Source organism: Mirounga leonina, unplaced genomic scaffold, assembly GCF_011800145.1.
Source record: "Mirounga leonina isolate KUSES-001 unplaced genomic scaffold, KU_Mleo_1.0 Mir_125, whole genome shotgun sequence".
Taxonomy (NCBI): Eukaryota; Metazoa; Chordata; class Mammalia; order Carnivora; family Phocidae; genus Mirounga; species Mirounga leonina.
Genome location: NW_023270305.1, coordinates 4559853 through 4586090, shown reverse-complemented (window position 1 = coordinate 4586090; position 26238 = coordinate 4559853). Strand labels below are relative to the sequence as shown.

The window sequence follows — 26238 nt, the reverse complement described above, 5'->3', positions numbered from 1 at the left end:
TCTCTTTGTATTTGGCTACAGATATACAAATGAAAGCTAGCATCTTAGATACTTTGCCATTTTTGTTTTACAGAAGCTGGCTGGATAGGAGGGGTTCAGACTTGTTTATCTCACGCAGATTAATAAACAAGGGGTACCCCGGGACCGGGACCTAAGTCGTACCCCTGGCAGGCAATAGTCACTGTACTTCCCACTCTGAAAAGGGTTAATCCAGCATTTCCTTTCCACGCCCAGTTAACCACACCCCCTTCCCGTGAATCAAAAACGGCAGTGGCCTGGGAAGTTTGTCCCTCGCGCGACGCCGTAGTGGCCCTGCTTCGGTGGCTCGGCTCCCGGGCGAACATGGCGGCCTCCGGATCAGTGCCGGCTGTGAATCCGGCCCCCGCGGAGAGCGAGGAGGAGACGATTCTCTATGACCTGTTGATCAACACCGAGTGGCCCTCGGAGACAGAAGTACAGGTGAACCGGGCCCCTCCAGAGCTGCGGCCAGCTTGGCGCGGGCGCTGTCCGGGCAGGGCCACGTAGCTGGAGCCACGTAGGGTGGTGGAGCTGGGTGGGAGGGGGAGCAGGGCTCCGCCGCTTGTGCTGTCGCCCTGGCAACGGCGCCGCGGATTTGTAACAGGGGTCTGGGTCCCCTAACGCGGGAGGTACCCGAGGTCCGTCCTGGGCTCCCGAGTTCGGTCGTCCGGGCAGACCCTCGGGCTCTGGGGCGCGCACCTTCCCATTCCGGATCCCAGTTTAATAAGGCACGGCTGCCGCCTGGATTCTCGGTGGTCCTTTCCGGGGGGCGAGGCAAGAGCTGACCAGGGCTGATCCTCATGTGCAGCGGGAGAACTTTCCAGGACCCTACAGTCAGTCGCCTCAGCATCTGGAGGGCCGCCGCGGAGTGCGGCATCAAACCTTTACCCCTCCTTGGTGCTGAATTGCACCCATTCCTGTGTATTTCAGTAAACAAGCATTATTATGCCAGTGTGTCGGTCCGGGTCCCAGATAATGTACGTGTGTGTCCGTCCACGTCCCAGATACCGTGTCGGGCGGTGGGCGTAGAAAGGCGAATAACTTTTGTAGTATCTGCAGTCTAGATGGCAGACCATCCAGTAAACCTTTTTCGCCACTTAGTGTCATTGCGCTGTGATAGTGGTATGAACAAAATGCCCCGACAGGGATGAGTGAGGAGCTGCTGACCTGGGGTTGGGTTCCTTGCTGAAGAAGGGGTTCAGGGGGTTGGTAACCTTAAGTGGACCTTAGGGTTTTCAGTCGTTGGGTAGAGAGGGGCCTCCCAGCACAAGGTGAACAGTAGGAACCAGGAACCCACATTTGTTCAGCATGTTTACTGAGTGCCTGTCATCGTTTTAGACTGCGAGGATGCAACAAGATTCAAAAGGACTTTTATTAAAGTCCTGACATACGAGTTCTTTTTTGCATCTTTCCCGTTTCTTTACTGGAGGAACTGCTCCTTCTCCTATCTATAAAGTTTGTAGTTTTTCTTTAACCTCCTTTCCATTGCAGTTTTTGCTTGTCTTGAATTCTTGAATAATGTATTCTTTCAGGCTGTACATGTTGTTTTTCAAGTATATACTTAGTTTCTGTTTGTCTTGAACAATGTGAATATTGTAGGGTATGTAGCTAGGAGGCTGTTGCTGCTGCTATTGGTCAGAAAAGTTTGCATATTCACTCCTTAGCACTGGTTAATTACAGGAATGTTTCAGAATGCTTAACATTATAAATTGATTAAAAAAAGTACAGCGTCAACTTACATTGAAACCTCATGGCACTTTTTTTGTTTTGGTTTTGGTTCTATTGATTTCACCTGCCCAACTTCAAGCTCTTGGAGGGCGATTACATCGGATTCATCTTTATAACCCTCCCCAGGACCGAACTGTGTATTACTGATCAGTGGATAATCAATTCATGTTTGTGGAATGAAATACCTTTCCTGTGCTTTTAAGCTGTATCTGTCTGCACTTACTGTATGTCCATGTTCCTCTCTTAACAGCACCTTAGTACATTTTATTATTTGTAGTGCCTGCTATTGTTTAGCTTATTGTTTAGTCTATGCTTAGGAACTATTTAATGTAGCAGTTGTATATCAGTGTGCGTGTTAGTAGCATTTTCTCTGTGGTTATACAACAAATACTCAAATTTGCCTCCAGGTACGAGTTTATTAATCCATACGAGCACTTTTCCTGCAAGCAAAAATTATTTTAGGCCTTTCTAACCCACCCAAGTAGACTGCTGAACTGGCAACCAATATGGTCTTTTCCCTTGACTTCTTCTGTCTCTGGACTGGTGTTTCGACATTTGGTGTTTGACTTTCCATCTTCAGTCCTTGTCCTGTGTCCTGATGAATGCCTGTAACTCTACCATGCTTACTTTTGCTTTCACTGTTTTCAGTCCTGCTTCTACTTCTTTTGTTTCTAAATAGCGATTTGTAAATACTGGTAACTTGTACCCTGCACTGAGTATTAGCAAAGAAATGTAACTTTACATATTGTATAAGTACTAGTAGAAAATTCTCAAATGTAATATTCTTTTTTCCCATTGCAGTCTAGAGGCAACCGAAAACATGGTGCATCCTTTATCGTCACAAAAGCGATTAGAGGTAAGTATAGCTTATTTTTCTTTATACAATGATATAGTTAGATAATTTTTTCATTTCATTTATAACTTCGCTGTTTTTGAGACTTTAGGAATTTTATTTATTTATTTTTAAAAAGAGTTTTATTTATTTCTTTGTCAGAGCACAAGAGGGGGGGAGCAGCAGGCAGAGGGAGAAGCAGGCTCCCCGCTGAGCAAGGAGCCTGATGTGGGACTAGATCCCAGGACCCTGGGATCATGACCTCAGCCGAAGGCAGATGCTTAACTGACTGAGCCACCCAGGTGTCCCCAAAACTTGAGCAATTTTAAAATGTTCTTTAGACTTATAGAGCCTGATAAAAATGAATAGCATACATTTTATCCGATTTTAATTTTATATATGTGTGTATTTTAATTTTAAGTGGTTTACGTTATGTTTCAGCGACATCTGGTCAGAGTTATTCAGATTAAAAATTTGATTAACCAGAGCATTCATGTAACTCCTGACAAAGTTTGCATATGAGCTCACAGTATCTGAGAAAATCTTGAGCACTGGCTGTATTACGTTGCTGCTGTGAGAACTTTATTTATATTTATTGATCTAATCCTTTATTAGACCAGCAAGGTAGGTGCTGTTATGACTTCCATGTTTTTAGATGAGGAAACTTGTCCAAGGTCACTCATTTGGAATTTGACTGCATGTCTTTCTGGCTCCAGAGCTCATCCTTGTAATAACTGGTGAATTTGAGCTACTTCTAAAAAGAAGATTCGGTTTCAAAGGAGTTAAGTGCTTGAAATTAACTATAATTTTATCTTCTCTTATAAGCACTAGAATATTCAATTTTCATTGTGACATATATTTTAAAATTTTGATAACTTAGAAAATATACACAAGTAATAAAATTCATTTAGAGAAATTCAGAGAATATGGATAACTATAAATTCGAATGAACAATTTTCTCATTTTACCACCTGGAGAAAATCTGTTACCCTTCAGACTTTTTTTCATTGATCTACACCTACATGTTCACACTCCCATACACATTTTAAATGAGATTATATAAAGCGTCATTTGTCAATAGTGTAGTTAATCTTAAAAGTAAAACTGTCAGTTATTCTACCAGCAAAAGAGGGTTATTCAGGAATAACAGAATTGCAATTCAGGACAAGCAAGTTACAGTAAAACTATAGCCAAGTATAACAAACAGAGGAGAAGAATATTATTTTCTGGAGGAGGAAGTTGGGAGGGGTTGTTCTGAATGAAAGCCCATTGGAATAAAGCATTCAGGTGATGATGGTTTCTTACCGCCTGAGTTGCAGGGGGAGTCCATTTCTTGTAGGCAGTCTGATGGTACATTGGTACATCTCTTCCTTCTTGGGCCCTATAACTGATGATACTTTCTTGTTGATGATTCTTCTGTTGAGGCCTGACACTTCCTCCTATAATTGATGTTGAGTGTACTGCTCCCCCTTCTAGCCTCCCGACTCTACTTAAGTGAGGTGTCCCTTTATTTTCAGTGTGTTAGAGATTTTGTTTTCCCTGGACTTGTGCATTTTAGGTTTTTTTTTTTTTTTTAAACTTTGCTATAAAGTACAAAATAATATCTTAATTTTTATACAAATATTTTGGTTTTAAAGGGTGACTTCTCTATTCCTTGGTTTTACTGAAGTCTTTGGTGAAATTTAACATTTCAAATCACATTTCCCACATCTCAAACCACATTTCTCACATTTCCTTTTTGTACTGTTAGGAAATACTTCAAATGTTTGAGTAACACAAACTTGGGACTTAACATACACAAATGTATGATCTTATAAAAGTTATAGTGTATATTAGATTATATACTTTATTTTAAGAATTTTGTTCTCCATATTTTGTAATGATTCAGTCTGCAGTATATTTTAGATTTATCGTCAGTGAAACTAATTGAAAGCGATTCCTAAAGATTAGCTGATTCATATTTGGTTTTGCTATTTTTTATTACAGATCGTTTATTATTTTTACGCCAATACATCTGGTACAGGTAAGTGTCCTTCAGAGAACAGTATGAACGTCAAATGCAAATATTATCCTATTTGGGACTTAAGTTTTCAGAATTCAGTCCCAGATTGTGGTACAGTTGCTGACATTCAGGTGAATGAAGTAGACCTTTTCAAACAGTTGATACACTGACAAGGTATCTCAGTCGACTAAGGGTAATTTTCATCCTTTAGTCATTATTCAGAATATCTCGGGATGACTTCTGCTTTCTCTGATGAGTGTTCTCAGCCTTATCTTGAATGCCCACATGCTTGGGGAGCTTTTTAAAAACAATTTTGTCATAAGAATAAAAAAATTAAATTAAAAAAAAAATGTTTTGAACTGGGAATGCTTGGGTGGCTCAGTCGGTTAAGCATCTGCCTTGGGCTGAGTCATAATTCCAGGGTCCTGGGGTCAAGTTTCATGATGGGCTCCTTGCTCAGCGGGGAGCCTGCTTCTCCCTCTGCCTGCTGCTCCCCCTGCTTGTGCTCTCTCTTTCTCTGATAAATAAAATCTTTAAAAAGTAAAAAAAAAATAAATAAAAATAAAAATTTTGTTCTTATTGTATCAACAATTCTTGTAGTCAATATTCAGTTGCTGTGTATCAAGGAAGGTCCTTTAGGTTTCAGTTCTTGTGTACTTTTTAATTCTTTTCAGTGTTAAGTCTTTTTAGGCATGGTGTAAGTGTTCAGGCTTAAAAGGAACAGAGAAATGATCGTTCTGACAAATGATATAGTTCTGCTTTTAGACAGGTGTATAGGAATTGTTTTATAGATTTATTTAACACAGATTGCTTTTCCTTAAGGACATCTAATCTTAAAAGCTCCAGAGATAATAGGGTTTTATAAAAGAGACCTTTGACTCTTCTCTAGGATTAGCTCTGAATTTTTTCTGCTCTGTGTGTGTGTGTGTGTGTGTGTATAGATTTAATTTCTTATTTAATTTTATCTTGTTTTTTGGGGGTGTGTGTTCAGTATGATAGGGTAAAGAGATGAGAGCTGAGGGAGGGGTAGGGACGGGGAGGAGTATTTAAGAGGTAGGCTGTTTTTCCTGAGCTCACTGGGTGATCTAGCTTGATAGTCCTGAACATCTTAGGGAAGTGTGGGCAGAAAATATGTCAGTATAGGTCAGTGCCATGAAGTGATCATTTAATCTTCCGATATGTTACTTTCATAGGTAACATAAAGTTAACTGAAAAAAATTCAGTTTTTGCTCTTGAGTTTATAGTAATTAAACTTAAAGGTTTCGGGGCAATATTTGTTTCAGGTAGCTTTTTCTTTTTCTTTTAATTGTGAAGTATTATAAACAGACTGAGAATTATAGACCTTTTAAGTCCGAACAAGTTTATTATGGTATTATCTGCATGTGAATTAGGCAGTTGTTGCTGTTTGGTTCAGATAGCCTTCTCTCTCTTTTTATGCAAAATGTTACAACTCCTTGCCCCCCCACCTCCCTTCCCCACCAGAGGAAATTATCATCCTCAGTTGATGGTATTGTTCACGTGCATGTTTCATATCTTTGTTATAATATTTCTGTAACTACCATGGTATAAAATATTTTGTGTTTTAGAAATGAACATAAATATGCTGAATGTATATTACTGATACTTTTATCCTACTTTTTTGTTTTCTAATTTCCATGGTGTTTTTTTTTTCTTGTTTTTTTTTTTCCCCACCAGCTTGTTTTCTTTATTTTTCTTTTCCATCTATTTTCTTTTCTTTTTTTTTTTTTTTTAAGATTTTATTTATTTATTTGACAGAGAGAGAGATAGGGACAGCAGGAACACAAGCAGGGGGAGTGGGAGAGGGAGAGCTGGCTTCCTGCTGAGTAGGGAGCCCGACTTGATCCCAGGATCCTGGGATCATGACCTGAGCCGAAGGCAGATGCTTAACGACTGAGCCACCCAGGCGCCCCTTCCATCTATTTTCTTGATTTCCTCCTGCCCTGCGTTACTCCCAATTTGTTGTATCTGTTCGTACACTGCCGGTGAATCCTTTCCTCCTGTCTTTGGTGAATGATGTTATTGTGAGCTTGTGCTTGGCGATTCTTGCACCACTTGAGTGAAGTGAAATTGCGGTCTGATCTTGCATGTAGTAAAGGTTTGGGATTTTTCTTTTTCATAGGGGATTTCATTCCCATCCTCCCACAGACCGAATTCCAGACTTAGATGACATTCCTGAACAATGCTCGCCACACCTCTCCCCATGGCGAGGTTTGTCTAGTCCTTCCTCCTTTCACTGAGTGCAGTCATGTCAAGGGGTCAAGGGAGGTGCTGGCCTTGCTGGAGTCCCCCTTTCAGCTTCTGTTCTTTCTGTGCCCTGCAGCTCCTTTCCTGTCCCAGGTGTTACCTCCTGTTTTGAGTTCTTGTACCTGTACCCAATTCGAACTTTAAGTTCCCCTTTCATTTCTAGCATTTGAAGATTTCTTTCATTCTTGTGAGTTTAGCTGTATACCAGAATTTGTTAGACTGAGTCAGAATTTCTTTTTTTTTTTTTTTTAAGATTTTATTTATTTATTTGAGAGAGAGAGAGAGAGCACATGAGAGGGGGAGGGTCAGAGGGAGAAGCAGACTCCCCACTGAGCAGGGAGCCCAATGCGGGACTTGATCCTGGGACTCCAGGATCATGACCTGAGCTGAAGGCAGTTGCTCAACCAACTGAGCCACCCAGGTGCCCGAGTCAGAATTTCTAGGTGTGTGTAACAGGAAGGGTTTCTCGCAGGCTCATTCTGCTATGGTACTGGTATCTTCGATATCTTTTCCTTAGGAAGGACATAAAATTTATGTTTTGAACATACCACCATGTTTTTCTGGAAAAAGAGATATGTATGTGGTCAAATTTCAGATAACTAATTAGTAACTCTTAGTTTTGGGTTTACCAATATTCAAATCTTACATTCGAATGGAAAAAAAATCTTATCTTGCTATAGCTCTATATGCTATTTATAATATTTATTTACTTATGTGTGTCTTTCATGATTAGATTTTAAGTTAGCTAATGTGTTGTTTCAGCCCTGTGCCTTTTTTGCTCCCTGATGGACTGGTTCGCTTGGTTAATAAACAGATAAACTGGCATTTGGTACTTGCAAGGTAAGGTGTTAAAAATTTATGTGTTTCTCTACTGGGATTAGCACTTAGGTTTCATTATGGATATTAATTTTGGGGACTTTTGGCTTGCAGTCTTGATTTTATTTTTATTTTACTGTATGTGAATTCACTTTGTCACATATGATTGGTATCTTTTAAATGTATTAATTCACCTGTATTGAATCATTTTTGTGTACACTTCGGTACCTTTATACTCCTTTAGTTTTAAGGTCAAAAGTTGGATAATTGAAGATGCGAAAGCATTTAAAAATGATTTTTAACGTCTTAGAGTCATTCCATCTTTGTTGAAGACCGCTGCAAATATTCACATAGAATTTTTTTCTCTCTCTCGGCCATGAAAGCAATGGAAAACTTTTGGCTGCTGTTCAAGATCAGTGTGTGGAGATCAGGTAATTGTTAATATTATTCATATTTAAAACTTCCCTTGAGAGAGATCCGGTAATTGTTAATATTATTCATATTTAAAATTTCCCTTGAGAAAATTTTACTTGATTTAGGGGAACTAAGATTTTTGAAGGGGCATATTTAAAGGGATTTTACCATTAACTTGCATAATTTTGTGAGGTGTCAAACACCACTTATGCCAATTACAGGACGAAAGATACTTTGTTAGAGTAGCAGGGCCTACTTCCCCACATCAGTCTGCTGTCACCTGTGAAATTTTACTTTCTCAGGAGACCAGGCATATCTTCAGAACTCTAGAAGTCACTCTTGTTTGACTGGTTACTGCTAAGTCAACTGAAGCAGATACTCAAGAAGGTATTGAAGTAGGGACTACTTTGCTCTGTTGGCATAAAGCTGTAGATGGAACATGAGTCTTTAAAAGACAAGGATTACGTATTACTTGAGACCAGTGATATTCTGTCATCTTGAGACATTCAGTGGTATTCTATACACATCTAGAAGGCTTCTCTAAGCTGGGCTTTCCATGTACTTTATTTTTTTAAATTTTATTTATTTATTTTTAAAGATTTTTTTATTAGAGAAAAGGCAAGGGTGGGGGGAGGAAAAGGGGAAGGGGAGGGAGAAGCAGGCTCCCCGCTGAGCAGGGAGCCTTAGGCAGGGCTGAATCCCAGGATCCTGAGATCATGACCTGAGCTGAAGTCAGATGCTTAACCAACTGAGCCACCCAGGTGCCCTTCCATGTATTTTATTTTTAAGTAATAGATCAGTGTGAAAGAAATAGCAACAATAGCAACTAACTCAGGAAAACTAGTTAATTTTGGGGGGGGGGGGGAATTACCAATAGCAGACAAAATGTGTTGCGTTTCTAAAATTAGAGGCTACTTCTTCAGGCAAGGTGTAGCTCTTGGTTTTTTAAAAAATAAGCAATGAGACTGAAATTTCAGGATGCCTAGATACCAGTCAAAACTTTCTTCTGATACTTTATTATTCTTGACTAAGCATAGTATAATGAGCATTCAGTTGTTATCACACTGGTTTTAGCTTTTTGTTTTTGTAATTTCTTTTTCTAGTTATCCAAACAGACCTGGACCCCTCAACTTGTGGGGGAGTAGACAGAGGGTTTGTCTGCATTGGGGCATCAACTTCAGATGTGGAGGCTTTGTTTCATGATCCCTCTTACAATCATCAGGATGGAGATGATTGACAATAATGACAGCCTTTCCAAACTACATTACTTAATTTGGCATGCTTTGATAGGCAGGTCCCTCTTTTTTAACACAGCATCAGTAAGCATCAGGCTGACACAATTTTTGAACTTCCGTTGTTCATAGGAATGGGCAAGTACTTGCTATTCTGTTTGTTGCAGTAATGTGAACTGTATCTTTTTGAGAAATGTGCTTATGGTGTGACTTTTCAAATAACCGTTAATTGTCAAAATTTCCGTCTTCCATGAAATGAGAACATCAGTGGAATGATTTTAGGTGTTAGGGTCAGAATGTGCATGTGGGGATGGGATTGATACTTAGGCCAGTGAAGAAGAGTTTGACCATGGGTTTCTGGAATTCGTTAATAAAATTTTTGATGAGAAGAACAAAAAAAAATTGCTTTAATAAAAGGATTTGCTACTGGATTGTTAAGAGTGTAAAATATTTATAAAACTTGTACATATATCCAACTCCAGGAATTCACTCATGTATTTGAGACTAAGTGGTGAGGGAAGAATTCTAGGCAACGGAAGTGATGCTCATCAAGATCTTATTCATCTAGTGTGTAATTTGCAAAAGCTTTTGATAACATTATTATATCTAAGGAGTTTTACATGGTAAGGCGTGAATTCCACTAGCAAGCTTTTCAGAAACACACTCCCTATGGACCCACCCCTCCCCCTCAATGGTTAGGTACCAATCCTTTATGCTCCTGAAATCAACACTATTATACTTAACGATAGGCTAATGCTAATGGTGTTGGGCATTCTCTTGTAAGTGCTTTGCATGTGTTAATTCATTTAATCTTTGCAGAAACCCTGTGAGGTAGGCATTGCTATTTTTCTCCATTTTAGAAATAAGGAAGCTGGCACAATATGGCTAAATTACTTGCTTGAGGATTTGAAATCTACCATTCTAGCTTCAGTGTTCCTGCTTTTAACCCCTAATCTATACTACCTTTTGATCATGTTGTTTAGCCATATATGCTTGTATGCTTACATGTGGGTTTCCCCTGGTATAGTTAGGGCCACTGCTTTGCACAACTCCAGGGTTGTCATTTACTTAAAATTCCTTGTGAGTGGGATCTGGTGTCTGCAAGTCCAGTTACACTGTGTGTTCCTTGGAAGCGGGCCCTGTCCTTTTTTCCTAGCAGTTTATTGAAGATTTTATTTTAGAGAGAGATAGAGAGAGAGAGAGAGTGAGCATGCACGAGCAGGGGGAGGGTCAGAGGGAGAGGAAGAGAGAGAATCTCCAGCAGACTCCCCACTGAGCTTGGAGCCCAGTGCAGGGCTTGATCCCAGGACCCTGAGATCATGACCTGAGCCGAAATCAGGAGTCAGATGCTTAATCGACTGAGCCACCCAGGCGCTCCTCCCTAGGAGTTTATATTTCCTTGAACATAATAGATGCCTGGTTAGTGTTTGATGAATAAGTAAGGTGTTTGTAAGTGGGATAGAAGAACCAGAGGCTGGGAGGACATTCCAGGGCATAGTCCACTGACTTGCTCAGAGTTGGCAGTCAGTTCCTCTTGCTGAATTGATAGATACACTTCGTAGTAATCTGAAAGGAAGAGTGTTTGAGCAAAGATGTGGAATGGTTAGCAAAGAAAAAGGGCAGGGTAAATCCTCAAAGTAAACCTGATGCACCGTGGCTGTGCCTGAGTTTAAGATCTTTGTTTTCGCTATTCCACGTTTGTTTTTTGTGCTGTGGTGAAGAACATATACAAGGCAAGATTGCTCAGTAGTGCTAGTAGTGGGTACCTGGTATTCGGTCAGTATTTGTTGATTGTATTACAATATGAAAGATTGCTCTAGTGTTCAGGGTCATTTTTCGATATTTAGAAGCAGTCATAAATAGGAAATGTTTTTGAGGAGAGAAAATGCAAAGCTGAAACACGTGTTAGATGTAGTTCAGAGAGAGCCCTGCCTTTTTCAAGATCATACCAGGGCTGCTGGGCCCCAATGTGTTTGTAGTGGGTGGCAGGTGACTCCGGTCCTTTGCTCTGATACGGCATCCCTAACCTGCTTGTGTGTGGGGCTCACATGGATAAAAAGCGACTTCTTGTGAATTGCTACTTTAATTTGTAATTTGGCAGTAATTACATATTATAAGTGCTAATATGTGTTTCCTTTTTTCCTAAGTAGTGAAGTAACAATTTCTTATTATGGGCTGTTATAAATACAGGGACTAATTAGGAACCATCACAGAAAACAACAAAAAGCATTAAAATAAGGGACTCATAAAAAAAGGCATTCTCCCCCAAATTTGCTTAAGTGAATATATTTATGAAGTTTTGACAGAACCAAATTTATGTCTCTCTCCCTCCATTTCCCCAGCAGAAGAGCAACTATTATTTGTGATGATACTAAGGATGTAAGTAATAAACACTGATTTAAGTCTAGTTGGTGCTAATTTATATGTATTTATACGTGTCTTCATTAATCTTTCCCTAAGCTATGAAGTTGCTATTACCCATTCTATTTTATTGAGAGGAAATAAAACTCCTATTGAATATTTTGTCCAGGTTACCCAGATGAGCTGAAATCAGGTCAGCCTCACTTCAAAGACCATGTTCTTTCCACTGTATTCTACTTGGAGGCTGAATAGTCAATTTCTTGAAGAAAGTTATTACCATATTTATAATTGGCTTTTGTCTGTCATATTCTTTTTTATTTTTATTATTTTATTCTTTTTTATTTATTTTTTTGCAGAACGTGCCCTCTTTAATACCCATCACCAGGCTAACCCATCCTCCCACCCCCCTCCCTCTAGAACCCTCAGTTTGTTTTTCAGAGTCCATCGTCTCTCATGGTTCGTCTACCCCTCCGATTTCCCCCCCTTCATTCTTCCCCTCCTGCTAGCTTCTTTTTTTTTCTTAACATATATTGCATTATTTGTTTCAGAGGTACAGATCTGAGATTCAACAGTCTTGCACAATTCACAGCACTTACCAGAGTACATACCCTCCCCAGTGTCTATTACCCAGTCACCCCATCCCTCCCACCCCACCCCCCACTCCAGCAACCCTCAGTTTGTTTCCTGAGATTAAGAATTCCTCATATCAGTGAGGTCATATGATACATGTCTTTCTCTTTTTGACTTATTTCGCTCAGCATAATACCCTCCAATTCCATCCACGTCGTTGCAAACGGCAAGATCTCATTCCTTTTGATGGCTGCATAATATTCCATTGTATATGTATACCACATCTTCTTTATCCATTCATCTGTCGATGGACATCTTGGCTCTTTCCACAGTTTGGCTATTGTGGACATTGCTGCTATAAACATCGGGGTGCACGTACCCCTTCGGATCCCTACTTTTGTATCTTTGAGGTAAATACCCAGTAGTGCAATTGCTGGATCGTAGGGTAGCTCTATTTTCAACTTTCTGAGGAACCTCCATACTGTTTTCCAGAGTGGCTGCACCAGCTTGCATTCCCACCAACAGTGTAGGAGGGTTCCCCTTTCTCCGCATCCCCGCCAACATCTGTCATTTCCTGACTTGTTAATTTTAGCCGTTCTGACTGGTGTGAGGTGGTATCTCATTGAGGTTTTGATTTGGATTTCCCTGATGCTGAGCGATGTTGAGCACTTTTTCATGTGTCTGTTGGCCATTTGGATGTCTTCTTTGGAAAATGTCTGTTCATGTCTTCTGCCCATTTCTTGATTGGATCATTTGTTCTTTGGGTGTTGAGTTTGATAAGTTCTTTATAGATTTTGGAACTAGCTCTTTATCTGATATGTCATTTGCAAATATCTTCTCCCATTGTGTCAGTTGTCTTTTGGTTTTGTTGACTGTTTCCTTTGCTTTGCAAAAGCTTTTTAACTTGATGAAGTCCCAATAGTTCATTTTTGCCCTTGCTTCCCTTGCCTTTGGCGATGTTTCTAGGAAGAAGTTGTTGCGGCTGAGGTCGAAGAGGTTGCTGCCTGTGTTCTCCTTTAGGATTTTGATGGACTCCTGTCTCACACTGAGGTCTTTCAACCATTTGGAGTCTATTTTTGTGTGTGGTGTAAGGAAATGGTCCAGTTTCATTCTTCTGCATGTGGCTATCCAATTTTCCCAACACCATTTGTTGAAGAGACTGTCTTTTTTCCATTGGACATTCTTTCCTGCTTTGTCAAAGATTAGTTGACCATAGAGTTGAGGGTCCATTTCTGGGCTCTCTATTCTGTTCCATTGATCTATGTGTCTGTTTTGTGCCAGTACCATACTGTCTTGATGATGACAGCTTTGTAATAGAGCTTGAAGTCCGGAACTGTGATGCCACCAGCTTTGCTTTTCTTTTTCAACATTCCTCTGGCTATGCGGGGTCTTTTCTGGTTCCATACAAATTTTAGGATTATTTGTTCCATTTCTTTGAAAAAAGTGGATGGTATTTTGATGGGGATTGCATTGAATGTGTAGATTGCTCTAGGTAGCATTGACATCTTCACAATATTTGTTCTTCCAATCCATGTGTGTGGAACGTTTTTCCATTTCTTTGTGTCCTCCTCAATTTCTTTCATGAGTATTTTATAGTTTTCTGAGTATAGATCCTTTGCCTCTTTGGTTAGATTTATTCCTAGGTATCTTATGGTTTTGGGTGCAATTGTAAATGGGATCGACTCCTTAATTTCTCTTTCTTCTGTCTTGGTGTTGGTGTATAGGAATGCCACTGACTTCTGTGCATTGATTTTATATCCTGCCACTTTACTGAATTCCTGTATGAGTTCTAGCAGTTTTGGGGTGGAGTCTTTGGGGTTTTCCACATAAAGTATCATATCATCTGCAAAGAGTGAGAGTTTGACTTCTTCTTTGCTGATTTGGATGCCTTTTATTTCTTTTTGTTGTCCGATTGCTGTGGCTGTCATATTCTTTTTTAAAAGATTTTATTTATTTATTTGACAGAGAGAGACACAGCGAGATAGGGAACACAAACTGGGAGTGGGAGAGAGAGCCCAGTGTGGGACTCGATCTCAGGACCCCAGGATCATGACCTGAGCCAGAGGCAGACTCTTAATGACTGAGCCACCCAGGCACCCCATGTCATATTTTAATAAATATTAGTCTTTATAATTTGTTTTAAAAGTGATGCTTAGTCATTTTACCAATATTAGAAAAGAGTTAAGTATTTAAGAAAGAAGAACTACAAATTACCTACGGGTCAGCCAAAATGCTGTATGTTTTTTGTACCTTTTCTGTGTGTGGGTGTGCTCTTTAGTCTAACAATACATTCTATACATTCTATTTGATAACCTATTTTCTTGATAACTTATGGGAAGATGTTCATAATATTATTAATTTTCAAATCACATGCAGTAATTGCATAATATTTCATTGAGTGCATTAGCAAAATCTGATCTTCTACTGGGTGTATTTTTCTCTTTCATAAATTAGGCTGCATGAATTTCCTTGAGATCTGTGTGTATCTGTAATTATTTCCCAGGGATAACTTAATTATAGAAGTTGAATTGCTAGATCAAATTACTGTGGGCATTAAGGTTTTTTGATAATTGTTACTAAATTATTTTCTAGAAGGTTTACCAATTTTCATTTTTAAACATATAATAATGATATTACTTTGGTATATATTTCAAGATCACAGATTTTAAATAGGTCACTGGTAACAAATATGGTCACCTCTTAAAGCTATTTGATTTATTAAAGCAAGACTTATTTTCCCCTAAGTGATTTAAACTTTGTAATATGATACAGACCATGGTTCTTGACCAAGATCAATCTGTGGAGCTTTAAAAAAATATTGTTGCTTGGCCCTGTTCCATATTTGCTGAATCAGAACCTTTGGGGAGGGGCCATGCATCTGTATTGTATTAAAAGACCATGCTTAATCTAACTTACGCTTACATTATTCTATTCCGGGTGTAGCTCTGTTTCTCGTGAAATAAGGTTGCAAGAAAATGTTGTCACCAATGGAACGTCTTATTTGAGCACAAATCCATGTCTGAGAGAAGGACTGGTTTAGTGTTGGGCAGACAAGTTGTCTGTTTTATCATTTTTGTGTGGTTTCATAGTACAACAAAATGGTGTTGTGGTGAAACTATTGGCTTAATTTTACACATATTTTGCAGGTCTGCAAAAGATGATTTTACATCTATTATTGGGAAATGTCAAGGTAAGAGTTTCCAAAATATTGAAAAAATGAAAATTTCAAATTTATAACAGTTAACAGTATTCCTTAAATGTCAGAGTAGATACTAAATATTAATGACTGTTGTGACTCTATTAAGCTAATTTTAAAACTTCTTAACTGATTTCTCTTACTGCCTTAAATGTTTTGCTTTGTCCATTTTGGACATTTTAAAGAGATTTGCAGTTGCCTGGGTGGCTCAGTCAGTTAAGCGTCTGCCTTTGGCTCAGGTCATGATCCCAGGGTCCTGCGACCTAGGCCCGCAACGGGCTCCCTGCTCTGAGGGAAGCCTGCTTCTCCTTCTGCCCCTCCCCCTGCTCGTCACACTCTCTCTCTCTCAAATAAATAAAATATTTTAAATAAAAGTCTATGCCAGTTTGGGGATAAAGTATTTGTCTGTAGTCTTTTTTTTCCCCTAATGTTATCTCTCCACTCATTGTGGGGCTTGAGCTCCTGACCCCGAGATGGAGTCACATACTCTACTGACTGAGCCAGCCAGGCGCCTCTAGGCTTTTATTTTGAATTCAATGCAAAAAAAATATATAAATATATATAAGTCAAGAATTGATTAGATACAAACTAGTAAAAAAAAATCTGGGATTTGATCATTCTTCTGCTGATGTATTCAGCACAAATTACTATCATTTATGTATATGAACCATTTTGCAGTGTACTAGGGATATGACTGAGCAAAAAGGCACGGTCCCCTACCTCTTGAGGTATATAGACACTCAAAATATAATTACTAACTTTGACAAATCTGATGAAGGAAAAATACAGAGCAGAGTGAGCATTTAACCAGGGCTGTGAGATGAGATTGTTGAGAAAAAGTGACTTTGGAAAGCAGCCTAAGGGATGAGTAGAAGTTAGGAGAAGCTGGGGGCGTGTTTCTGTCTTCAGGAGCAGGTATGAAAAGGCAGAGGGAACCTTACAGGAAGAAAATAATTAGGAGGGTCCTATTAGGTAAACGCAACTATTCTCTGTGTTTTAGTCAGGGACCTGCAGTTCCATCTGTCTGACCATGGGTTAGTTTAACAGTGTCATAGTTGTAGGAGTCCTAACGATGGTAATCATGGTTGTTGTGATGATGACAAACATTTATAGTGACCTTACTGTGTGCCAGACACTGTATTTAGGGCCTTATATGCATTTTTCTCATTTAATTGGAAGAACATAGTATACGTATTTTATCTCCAGGTGGCATTAGGGTAAGATGATAAATCCTTGACAGTGAAAGAGCGAGGAGAAATTTTGTTTTTCGATAATTCTGAAATCTACAAAATGATGGTAATACAGAGGATTTCTCCCAGCTTCCCTGTGGCAATGCTGGTCTTAAACTCCTTGTCAGATGTGCCATTAGTGAATGGCTCAGGGCGAGTTTCCTTCTCATCTTTCTCATTTTTGGCCATCCACATGTGCTCAGAAAAATAAAGATCAGATGTTTGAAAGATGTTTTCAGTTTTCTTATGAATGGTGATATTCTTTTTTTTTTATTGTGTTATGTTAATCACTGTACATTACATCATTAGTTTTTGATGTAGAGTTCCATGATTCATTGTTTGCGTATAACACCCAGTGCTCCATGCAGTACGTGCCCTCCTTAATACCCATCACCAGGCTAACCCATCCCCCCCCCGAGAATCCTCAGTTTGTTTCTCAGAGTCCATAGTCTTATGGTTCGTCTCCCACTCTGATTTCCCCCCTTCATTTTTCCCTTCCTACTATCTTCTCTTTTTTTTTTCTTTAAACATATAATGTATTATTTGTTTCAGAGGTACAGGTCTGTGATTCATCAGTCTTACACAATTCACAGCGCTCACCATAGCACATACCCTCCCCAGTGTCTATTACCCGGCCACCCTATCCCTCCCACCCCACCCCACCCTCCAGCAACCCTCAGTTTGTTTCCTGAGATTAAGAATTCCTCATATCAGTGAGGTCATATGATACATGTCTTTCTCTGATTCACTTATTTCACTCAGCATAATACCTTTGTTTGATAAATATTAAGCTGCTGCTGTGTGCCAGGCACTCTCCTAGGCGCTGTGTATAAAATGAGGAGTAAGCTGTAGGCGACATTGACTGAAGGGTTTGCAGTCTGTCAGGGAAGAGAGAAATACTTCACTGCAGCGGTACTGACACAATGGGGAAGCATCGCTTTTGCTTAGCTCAAGCCCTGGGAACCTGTGAAAATGTCTCTCGCCCATCACAGCCCTAGCTCAGGCTTTTAACATTTTCACTAAGTTTTATTTATTTGTTTATTTATTTTTTACAACTGTTTCCTGACCAGGTTTTCTTCTCTTTGCCTCTCACTTCACACTGCTTGCCAAATTGATCACTGTTAAATGGGAATTCCATCCAGTTCCCCTTCAGATCTGGCTCCCTGCTTTCTAGAAATGTGACCTTGGACAGGTTACCTTACTGAGACTCAAGTACCTGTAATGACATAATGTTACAGACTGAGTTTTGGAAAAAAATAATAAGCGCTAGTATATGTAAAGCTCTTAGGATAACGTCTGACACATACTAAGTACTTAGGAGACCTTAAGCTTTTATTATCACCACCACTACTAGTCCTGTTATTCTGCCTAGAATCTTTCAGTTGTTCCCCACTGACTGTAGAATACTCATTTTTTCTGACCTTTCAGTCAGTCTGTCCCTTAAGATCCCCCTGCCATACAGCCTATGTTCTAGTACAAAGCAGCTCGCGCTTTTCTAGCCCCATCATGCTTTTCATGCCTTGGTACAGATAGTTCCTTTTGCCTAGAGGCTCCACTTTTATATTTAATTAATGAGTCTTACATATTTTAGTTCAGGCATCCGCTCTCTTGGGAAACCTTCCCTTCCTGCCCGCTTCCTCATCATTTGTACATCTTTCTTAATGTTTTCCTAGGACTTATTTGTACATGTATCACTACACTCAGGCTAATTGACTTTTTTCCCCCTTAGTTGTTGATGTGCTTATCTGATTCCCCATTAGACTGTAAATTCTTGGAAGGCAGGGCTCCCATCTTACTCAGCTTTTTTTGTTCCTGATGCCCAGCGTGCTGTCCCACATAGTAGGCACACAATTCTTGATCCTATCAAGTTTTTATGAGTTTATGTATGACTATGTATGTATAATTCCTGTGAGTTAATTTTAGAAATTCATGACTGTATGTATATTTATAATTTGTATATACACATATAAAAATTATGGATAATTGTCATGATATTCATGGTTTTTATTCCCTATGCACACATATGTGTATACATACCACAAAGCATAGATAAGGGGCTCTATTTGCTTAGTATCCTGTTGAGAATACTAGAAGAGTAGTGTTTGTGCAAGCTCTAGCATTTTTGAATTTGCTTTCAATTATCTCCTCACCAATGCTTACTAAAGTAGACCAGACCTGGCTTACGTAATGTGTAAGGATCAAGAAGTTCCCAGAAGAATAATTTAGGATGGATATTCAATTACCTATTTCCCAGTGCTGTGCTTCTGTTGGGTGAAGGCTTGGGGAGCCTGCGGTGAGCTGCTGAGAAGCATGTTCGGAACGTTGGAGTGATTCAGACATGCAGGGCCCTTTTGAGTTGTGACTTTAGACACTCACTCTTAGCCAGTAAATAAACTGAGAAATCTGCAAGTTAACATGAAAATGGGAAGCTTAATCCTCTGTATTTCACACAAATTATTTGTTAGAGGTTTTAGTGTGTACAGTTAATGTGGCAGCATGGATGGGATAATAATGCTTTGAGAACTAATGTTTTATTTTGTTGGCTTCCAATTGTGTGCATTTATGACCTTAATGCTGCATTAATGGCTTCTTTCCATTTCATATAATTTGAGGTAATGATCATTTGCTTATTATCTGACTCATCTTTATGGGAATAACTCTCATATGCCAAATATTTCCTGCGTATGCTTGAAGAAAAGGAGCCAGATTGTTGTTAATGCATTTTTGAAACTATATATTGCAGAGTCTGCAAACTAAAATAGGAACTATTTAGTTCCACTTTGATATTTTTCAATTATTGCTTTATAAAGTATATGCCATTTGAGAATGTTTTAAATAGGGTTGCATCTTGTTTTGGCTCTGTTTGCCAGGCCATAAATATTAGCCTTCTCTTTCTGCCTTGAATAGTGACCTAAATAATAGCATATGGAATTAGAAGTTTAGATTATTTATTTATTTTTTTTAGAGCTGTACTATGTTGAGATTTTTCTCATATTTCTGATTTTGAGATCCCATAAGCCAGAGCTTCCAGTGCTAAGGAGCAGCTTGCTTATTGTAATTTTGCTGAGATCCCATCAGCCCACTGGTGGCCTGGTGGGCCCCATGACAACCCAAGCTGAGATACTGTTTTTTGCATTTTTGTATTTCTAAAATTGGCTTGATATTTTGTAGTGTCCATCATATTTTTATTGAGATTCTCTATCTATTCCTTATGTTTATGTTTTCCTTTGAATTCCCAAATATGCTTTAATAGTTGTTTTGAAGCCCTTGTCTGCCTGTTCCTTAATTTGTATATTTCTGGGTCGGTTGGTTGAGTTTTCCCATGTTTATGGATATTTTCCTGCCTCATATGTCTAACACTTTATTTTTTAAATTTGTGATCAATTGATTTTATTTTTAAAAATTATTTAAATTTAATTGCATTAACATGTACCATATTATTAGTTACCAGGGTAGAATTTAGTGATTTATCAGTTGCATATAACACCCAGTGCTCTTAATTAATTTATTTTTTATTTAAAAAAAATTTTTAAGTAGGCTACATGCCCAATGTGGAAGCCAACACGGGGCTTGAACTCATGACCCTGACATCAAGACCTGAGCTGAGATCCAGACTCAAACACTTAACTGGCTAAGCCACCTAGGCGCCCCTTATTTTTTATTTTTTTACTATTTTATTTTTTTCTGACACTTTAGATTGTATGCTCAACATTATGGAGTTATTAAGTTCTGTTATCTTCCCCTAATTATTGAGTTTTGTTCTGGGTTGTGGTTCGTTTTTTTGTGGATCAGCTTAATCTTTTAAGGCTTGTTTTTAAGTGTTAGAGGATATGGTTTAGAATAGCTTTTACTTTGGGGTTAGATTCGTCCTACTTTAAGGTGGGGTCTTTCTGGGATCTCTTATGAGAGCTCCAAGTGTTCATTGACATCTTTCCACTCCGACGGGGTGGAATTCTAACATTTCCAAATCCTCTCCAAGCTCAGGCAGTTGTTTTCCCCAATAGTCTTTCTGTTCTTGGCCCTGCAGAGAGAGAGAGAGAGAGAGAGAGAGAGAGAGAGAGTGTGTGTGTGTGTGTGTGTGTGTGTTTTGAAGGCCTAGGGTTCATCTCTTAGATTTTTATACCTCCTTCTCTGCCTCACTTCCCTCTGGAATGCTGCCTTGCAGATTGTATTCAGCTTAGTAGCTCCAAACTCCATTCTTTATCTGCTGTGTTCATTGAGATTTGCACATGCTGTTGGAGGTCCCTTTTCATCCACCATGGTCCAGAAGGTGCCTACTGGCTGAAAGTAGCTTCTCCCAGTGACCATAGTCTTGCACTGCCTGTAGTATAATGTCTGAAAATAGTTATTTTGACCTATTTTTCTTTTAAAGTAGAAGATCTAATCTGAAACTAGTTACCCTGTTGTTTTTTTTATGATAAAAGCAGTACATATGTGTAACAAATTCAAACAGTACAGAAGTAGAAAAAGTAAAAATAAACTTTTTCAATTTGTATTTTTCATAAGAACTTATATTAATTTAATATAAAACCTTCTATGCTTATATAAACCTATATATACATGGATTGACTTTTTTCTTTAACAAAACAAGATCATCTTGTATAGTTTGTTCTCCAGCTTCCTCTCCCTCTGACTGAATTGATGTCTTTCCCAGTCAGTATGTACAGATGCATTTCAGTCTTTTAAATGTAGCCACAGTATTCCATTGTAAGAATGTGAACCACATGTTTTTTATTCCCCTCTTGGTAGAAATTTAGGTTGTTTATAGTGGCTTGCTTTCTTCCTCTTTCTCTTACCCATCTTTGCCCCTACCCCCTCCCCCAGCACTGGAAAAGACATCCTGTTTGTCTCTGGGTTTAGTATTCAAAATAGCTACTAATATAATTCTTTCCAGAAAGTTACACCTATTTATACAACTATGAAAAAGGTATGATTGAAGCTGTTTCTTTTCTCCACTGTCAGCACCATATGTTACCTATTTAAAAAATATTTGTTAGGTTCACAGGCAAAGGAAAAAAAAAGCATATTTTTAGTTATTAGGTAGAGCATATGTTAAGTGGCTATTTTTTTCTGAATTGTTAGATCATATCCTTTTGCCTATATTACTCTTAGATTACTTTTTCTTATTGGTGTGATAGTATGAATGTTAACCCTCTGTCATATATGTTGCAAATATTTTCACCCGATCGATTTCCTTTTAAATTTGTTATGGTGGGTTTTTTTTTTTTTTTTGGTCCACAGAACTTTTTTTTTTTGGTAACTGCATTTGTCACTTTTTTTTTTCCTGTATAATTTTAGGGTTTTTCTTCGTGGTGAGACCTTTCTCATTCTAGGATTGTAACATTTTTCTCATGTCTTTACCAACACTATTATTTCAAACATTCAGATATTTAGCTTCTCAGCAAGTCTTTATAGCTTCACTAGTTTGCGCTTGCTCACTGGAAGATTGTTCATTCAACCCTTCATTTTGCAAATGAGGGAGCTGCACCTCCGTGATCTCCCCAAGGTCGTGCCCCTTCATTTTATGGCAGCACTGAGAATAGAACCCAGTGTTCCTTGCTTCTTTTTTTTTTTTTTTAAAGATTTTATTTATTTATTTGAGAGAGAGAATGAGATAGAGAGAGCATGAGAGGGGGGAGGGTCAGAGGGAGAAGCAGACTCCCTGCCGAGCAGGGAGCCCGATGCGGGACTTGATCCCGGGACTCCAGGATCGTGACCTGAGCCGAAGGCAGTCGCTTAACCAACTGAGCCACCCAGGCGCCCTGTTCCTTGCTTCTTAATCTTTCCCCCATTTCTCTTTCCAGTCTGGGTGGGTGAACACTGGAGTAGCGTGTCCTCCGTCAGCTCTTGAGTGCCTGTTACTACCACTAGAGGGCTGGGCCCTGGGGATGCAGTTCTGAACAGAATGGGCCTAGCACCTGGCATTTTGGAATTTATAGTTCATTGAATAGACGATAAAAAGTAGACAAACACATGCATAATTGTTTGGGAGAAGAGATGTGAAGGATGTGAAATCGTTGGATAGTGGAGAATAACAGGGCCTTGAGGCTGCTTAGGCAGGATGGTCAGAGAACGCATCCGGTGAAAGTGATACGTATCACTGAGAGATTTGAGAAATTGAAAAACTTTTGAAAAAATTGAGAACTGAAAGATGAAAAGGAGCCAGGAAAGGGCTCAGGGAAAGGGGCTCCAGGCTGAGAAAACAGCACAGACAAAAGTGCAAGGTGGGAAAGAACTTGGCAACCGGGCGGGTTGAAGGGGCCACAGCTGGTGCAGGATGTGAGTTAGAAGAAACGGTTTCACTGTGAACATGGCAGGTGTCAGATTGCAGGCTTGGTTTACCAGCAGCCATTCCGAATACTTCCCAGACAACCCCATTGACACTTGCTTTGTAAAAATCTGGACTGTTCATTCCTCTCCAAAACCACATAGTCAGCTGGAAAAATGCGGGGATAAAAACCTTTTTTTTTTTTTTTTAACATTATTAGGTGAAATCTTATTTTGTGATGAAAACATGTCTTTATCTGGGTCAAAACACATGCTGAGTTTTCTGGAGCTACTGGCTATAACTAGAAGTAATAGTAAAAACAAATCCTTTTCAGATGAAATTTATTTTAGATAAAGAATGTGGTACATAAATCTGTTTATCCTATCAAAATGAGATAAGAGGAAAAAACCTATTATCACAGGTAAAACAGTAATAGTGGAAAAATGTTTCTGTGTTTCTTTAGCGCTTGAATATTTTTCAGGGCATTAAATTATCCCCCCTGGTGTTTGTGTAGCATCTGTGTAGGCAGGTCTTGTATTCCTGTGCTGTTTATCATTTTGTGCTTTGTTTACTTCAAGTTTGATTTTTATTTAAGCTTTATAAAGATAGGGAACTGATCTTTTCCCTCATTTTATTTCCATTAAAAATTTTTTTTTCTAGAACGTGTGTAGTATTTTGTTCGTCTTTAGTATATCCACTAGACCCTCCTGTGTTCAAGGGCCCCTCTTGGATTTTTTTTTTTTTTTCTGTATGCTTTTTCCCTGTTGATAAATCGTCAAAGAAACTCCTTGATGGCTGGCATACTTTTCTCCTATACAGAACATCTATTATGTGTATTACACAGATAAGAGGGAAGTCTGAATTCTATAGTAGCTCTTCTAGGTAGAGAGAACAGTTATGTAATTCACCTTTAATTTGTAGTCCTTGAGGGATGGTAAACTCTTACCATTACCTTGTCCTGTTAGTATAGATTTTCCTGAAAGAGTTAGTCTTCACTCATTAGTGAACTCTTCACTCATCAGTGAAACACTAATCACCTTCCGTTCCAGGTTCTAGGATGGCAGTGTTGAATAGAACACTGTCTGTGGATTTCATGGAGCTCAGAGACTTGTGGGGGAAATAGTCCTGTAAACAACATAAAGTGATGTGATAAATGCTGTGGAAGAGTTTTGTACTGGATATTTGGGCACAGAGAGAAGAGCAGTCAGTTTTGAAGAGTGCCAAGGAAGGAGGAGGGAATCGTTTGTTACCTCAGGTGGTTGTAACAAAAGCGAACCCTTTTTTTTTTTTTTTTTTAAAGATTTTATTTATTTATTTGAGACGGAGAGAATGAGAGACAGAGAGCTTGAGAGGGAGGAGGGTCAGAGGGAGAAGCAGACTCCCCGCCGAGCAGGGAGCCCGATGCGGGACTCGATCCCGGGACTCCAGGATCATGACCTGAGCCGAAGGCAGTCGCTCAACCGACTGAGCCACCCAGGCGCCCCTTGAGGAGTACTGAAGAAGAACATTCTAGGCAGAGGCAGCAATGTGGATGAAAGACAGACTCTCGAGTATGCATGGTTTGCTCATTTGCCATGTGGCTGTGTTGTTGGTGGCTTATTAGCTTTGTGGTGGAGGAAGTGGTGGGAGGCGACCCTGGAAGGCTGTGATGGGGCCCTTTGTAAGGGCCTTGCAGGATGTGATCTGTTGCTCTTTTTAGAAAGATCTCTTTGGAGAGTATTGAGGAAGGATTGGGGGAAAAACTGAAGGGAGGAGACCAATTAGGAGGCCGGTGAGAGAGGCTCAGCAAGAGATGGTGAAGCCTGAATGGGGTATTCTATTAGTAGGGGAAGAGAGAGAAGCCCATGACTCTCAGAAACCTTCTGAGGCAGTCCTGAGGCTCAGTCCAAACTCGGACTGAGAGGCAGTGTGTGGTAGTGAGCTGCTCACTGTTTGGGAATGCAGGACACATAGGTTCTGGGTTTTCTTTGCTCTCGACTCTCAATGTCACCTTGTCAGTCCCTTAATCATTTGGAATCCCTGCTGGTAAAGGGAGGGCACTGGTTCCACCAGTCTCTTCAGTTCTGGGATTCTAATGAGGGGACACTGAAGCGAGCAAAACCTCAAAAACCTTGAACAAATCTAATAGAGTTTAGAGTTTCACAGTCCCTTTTTTGCAGCTGATAGCCTTTCTTTTCATTATTGTACTGAAAAATTCAGAGCAGAAAAAAGGTATTGGATTATTAAGGTTGATTATTAAAATATTATAATTGTGGGACTGATTAGGGATAGTTCTTGATTCACCTAATACATATGTTGATGTGAGATATATGTGTGTATATATATCTCTCCAATACTGTGTCTGTATAACCCTGCGTCGTATTTCCTTGTTACCTATATTTGATGTATTTAAAAGATCTCCATTGAAATTTTCATTTTTTTGCTGTTAGAGGAGCTGAACTCATTGGATTGGAAATTATTTTATGCCCATTCTCTATGCTTTTGATCTGTCTTAATTTCATAAGTATTTTGAGGTGTACTGTTCTGAGCCTTTGCCGGACCAGGGTCTGCTCAGCATTCGATAGACCACTGGTGTCAGTAATCTTTGCTTCTTAAGTAAGTGGGGCAGAGTTTGCTGTGGTTTATATTTCCCACTCTTACTTGGAGTGGCTTTCTGGAAAGTGTTCTTTTCTATTGAACTGAAGCATTAGAAATCCTTGGGAGAGGATGTAACATAGTTGAATAATTAGTTTAGTTGCATTAACTGTAAATGTTAACTATCTGTATGACACATTGTTAAAAGCACTTCTTTTGTTTTCATTCTAGTTCCAAAAGACCCGAAACCCCAGTGGAGACGTGTAGCATGGAGTTATGATTGTACCCTGCTGGCCTATGCTGAAAGTACAGGAACCGTGAGGGTGTTTGATCTCATGGGAAGTGAACTCTTTGTTATTACCCCGGTACGTGCCTAACCTTAAACTGATTACATAAAAGGCATTCAAAAAAATATGTGAAAGTACTTGAGTGACCGAATGTGAGGAGAGGGGAAATAGACCTATAAATCTGAATAAGTTGTGAACTTAAGATGTTCAGAATCTAGTAGATATCTGTACGTGAAATATTTTTTCTTTGTATTTTGTAATGCAGTATTCAGCGGTAATCCACCATTATGGAAACATGGTGGTAAGTAAATACTAAACAGGTACAGAGAAATGTTAGAAAGTTCCATTGAGGGAAAGTAGTCACTGGACTGTCACAATAGGAACAGCTTCCTGAGGAGCTGGAATTTGTTACCCTAAAGGGGATAGAAATTGAAAGGGAGAGTGGA

The 26238-nt window shown here is 39.3% G+C and overlaps 1 protein-coding gene across 3 annotated transcripts in view; it reads left to right on the top strand.

Moving 5' to 3' along the window:
* The first annotated feature begins 293 nt into the window (after positions 1 to 293).
* Positions 294 to 26238, top strand: part of NBAS (NBAS subunit of NRZ tethering complex) — a 322416-nt gene continuing 296471 nt past the window's right edge. For 2 of the 3 annotated variants that reach the window (XM_035000616.1, XM_035000615.1), the window contains exons 1-7: positions 294 to 459; positions 2548 to 2602; positions 4565 to 4601; positions 7608 to 7685; positions 8045 to 8092; positions 15385 to 15428; positions 25737 to 25870. In XM_035000616.1, the coding sequence (XP_034856507.1) occupies positions 343 to 459; positions 2548 to 2602; positions 4565 to 4601; positions 7608 to 7685; positions 8045 to 8092; positions 15385 to 15428; positions 25737 to 25870 (513 nt within the window). In that variant the 5' untranslated portion in view covers positions 294 to 342. Of the gene's footprint in view, positions 460 to 2547; positions 2603 to 4564; positions 4602 to 7607; positions 7686 to 8044; positions 8093 to 11439; positions 11687 to 15384; positions 15429 to 25736; positions 25871 to 26238 lie in introns of those variants that run through there. The other variant, XM_035000617.1, reaches the window with a different exon arrangement.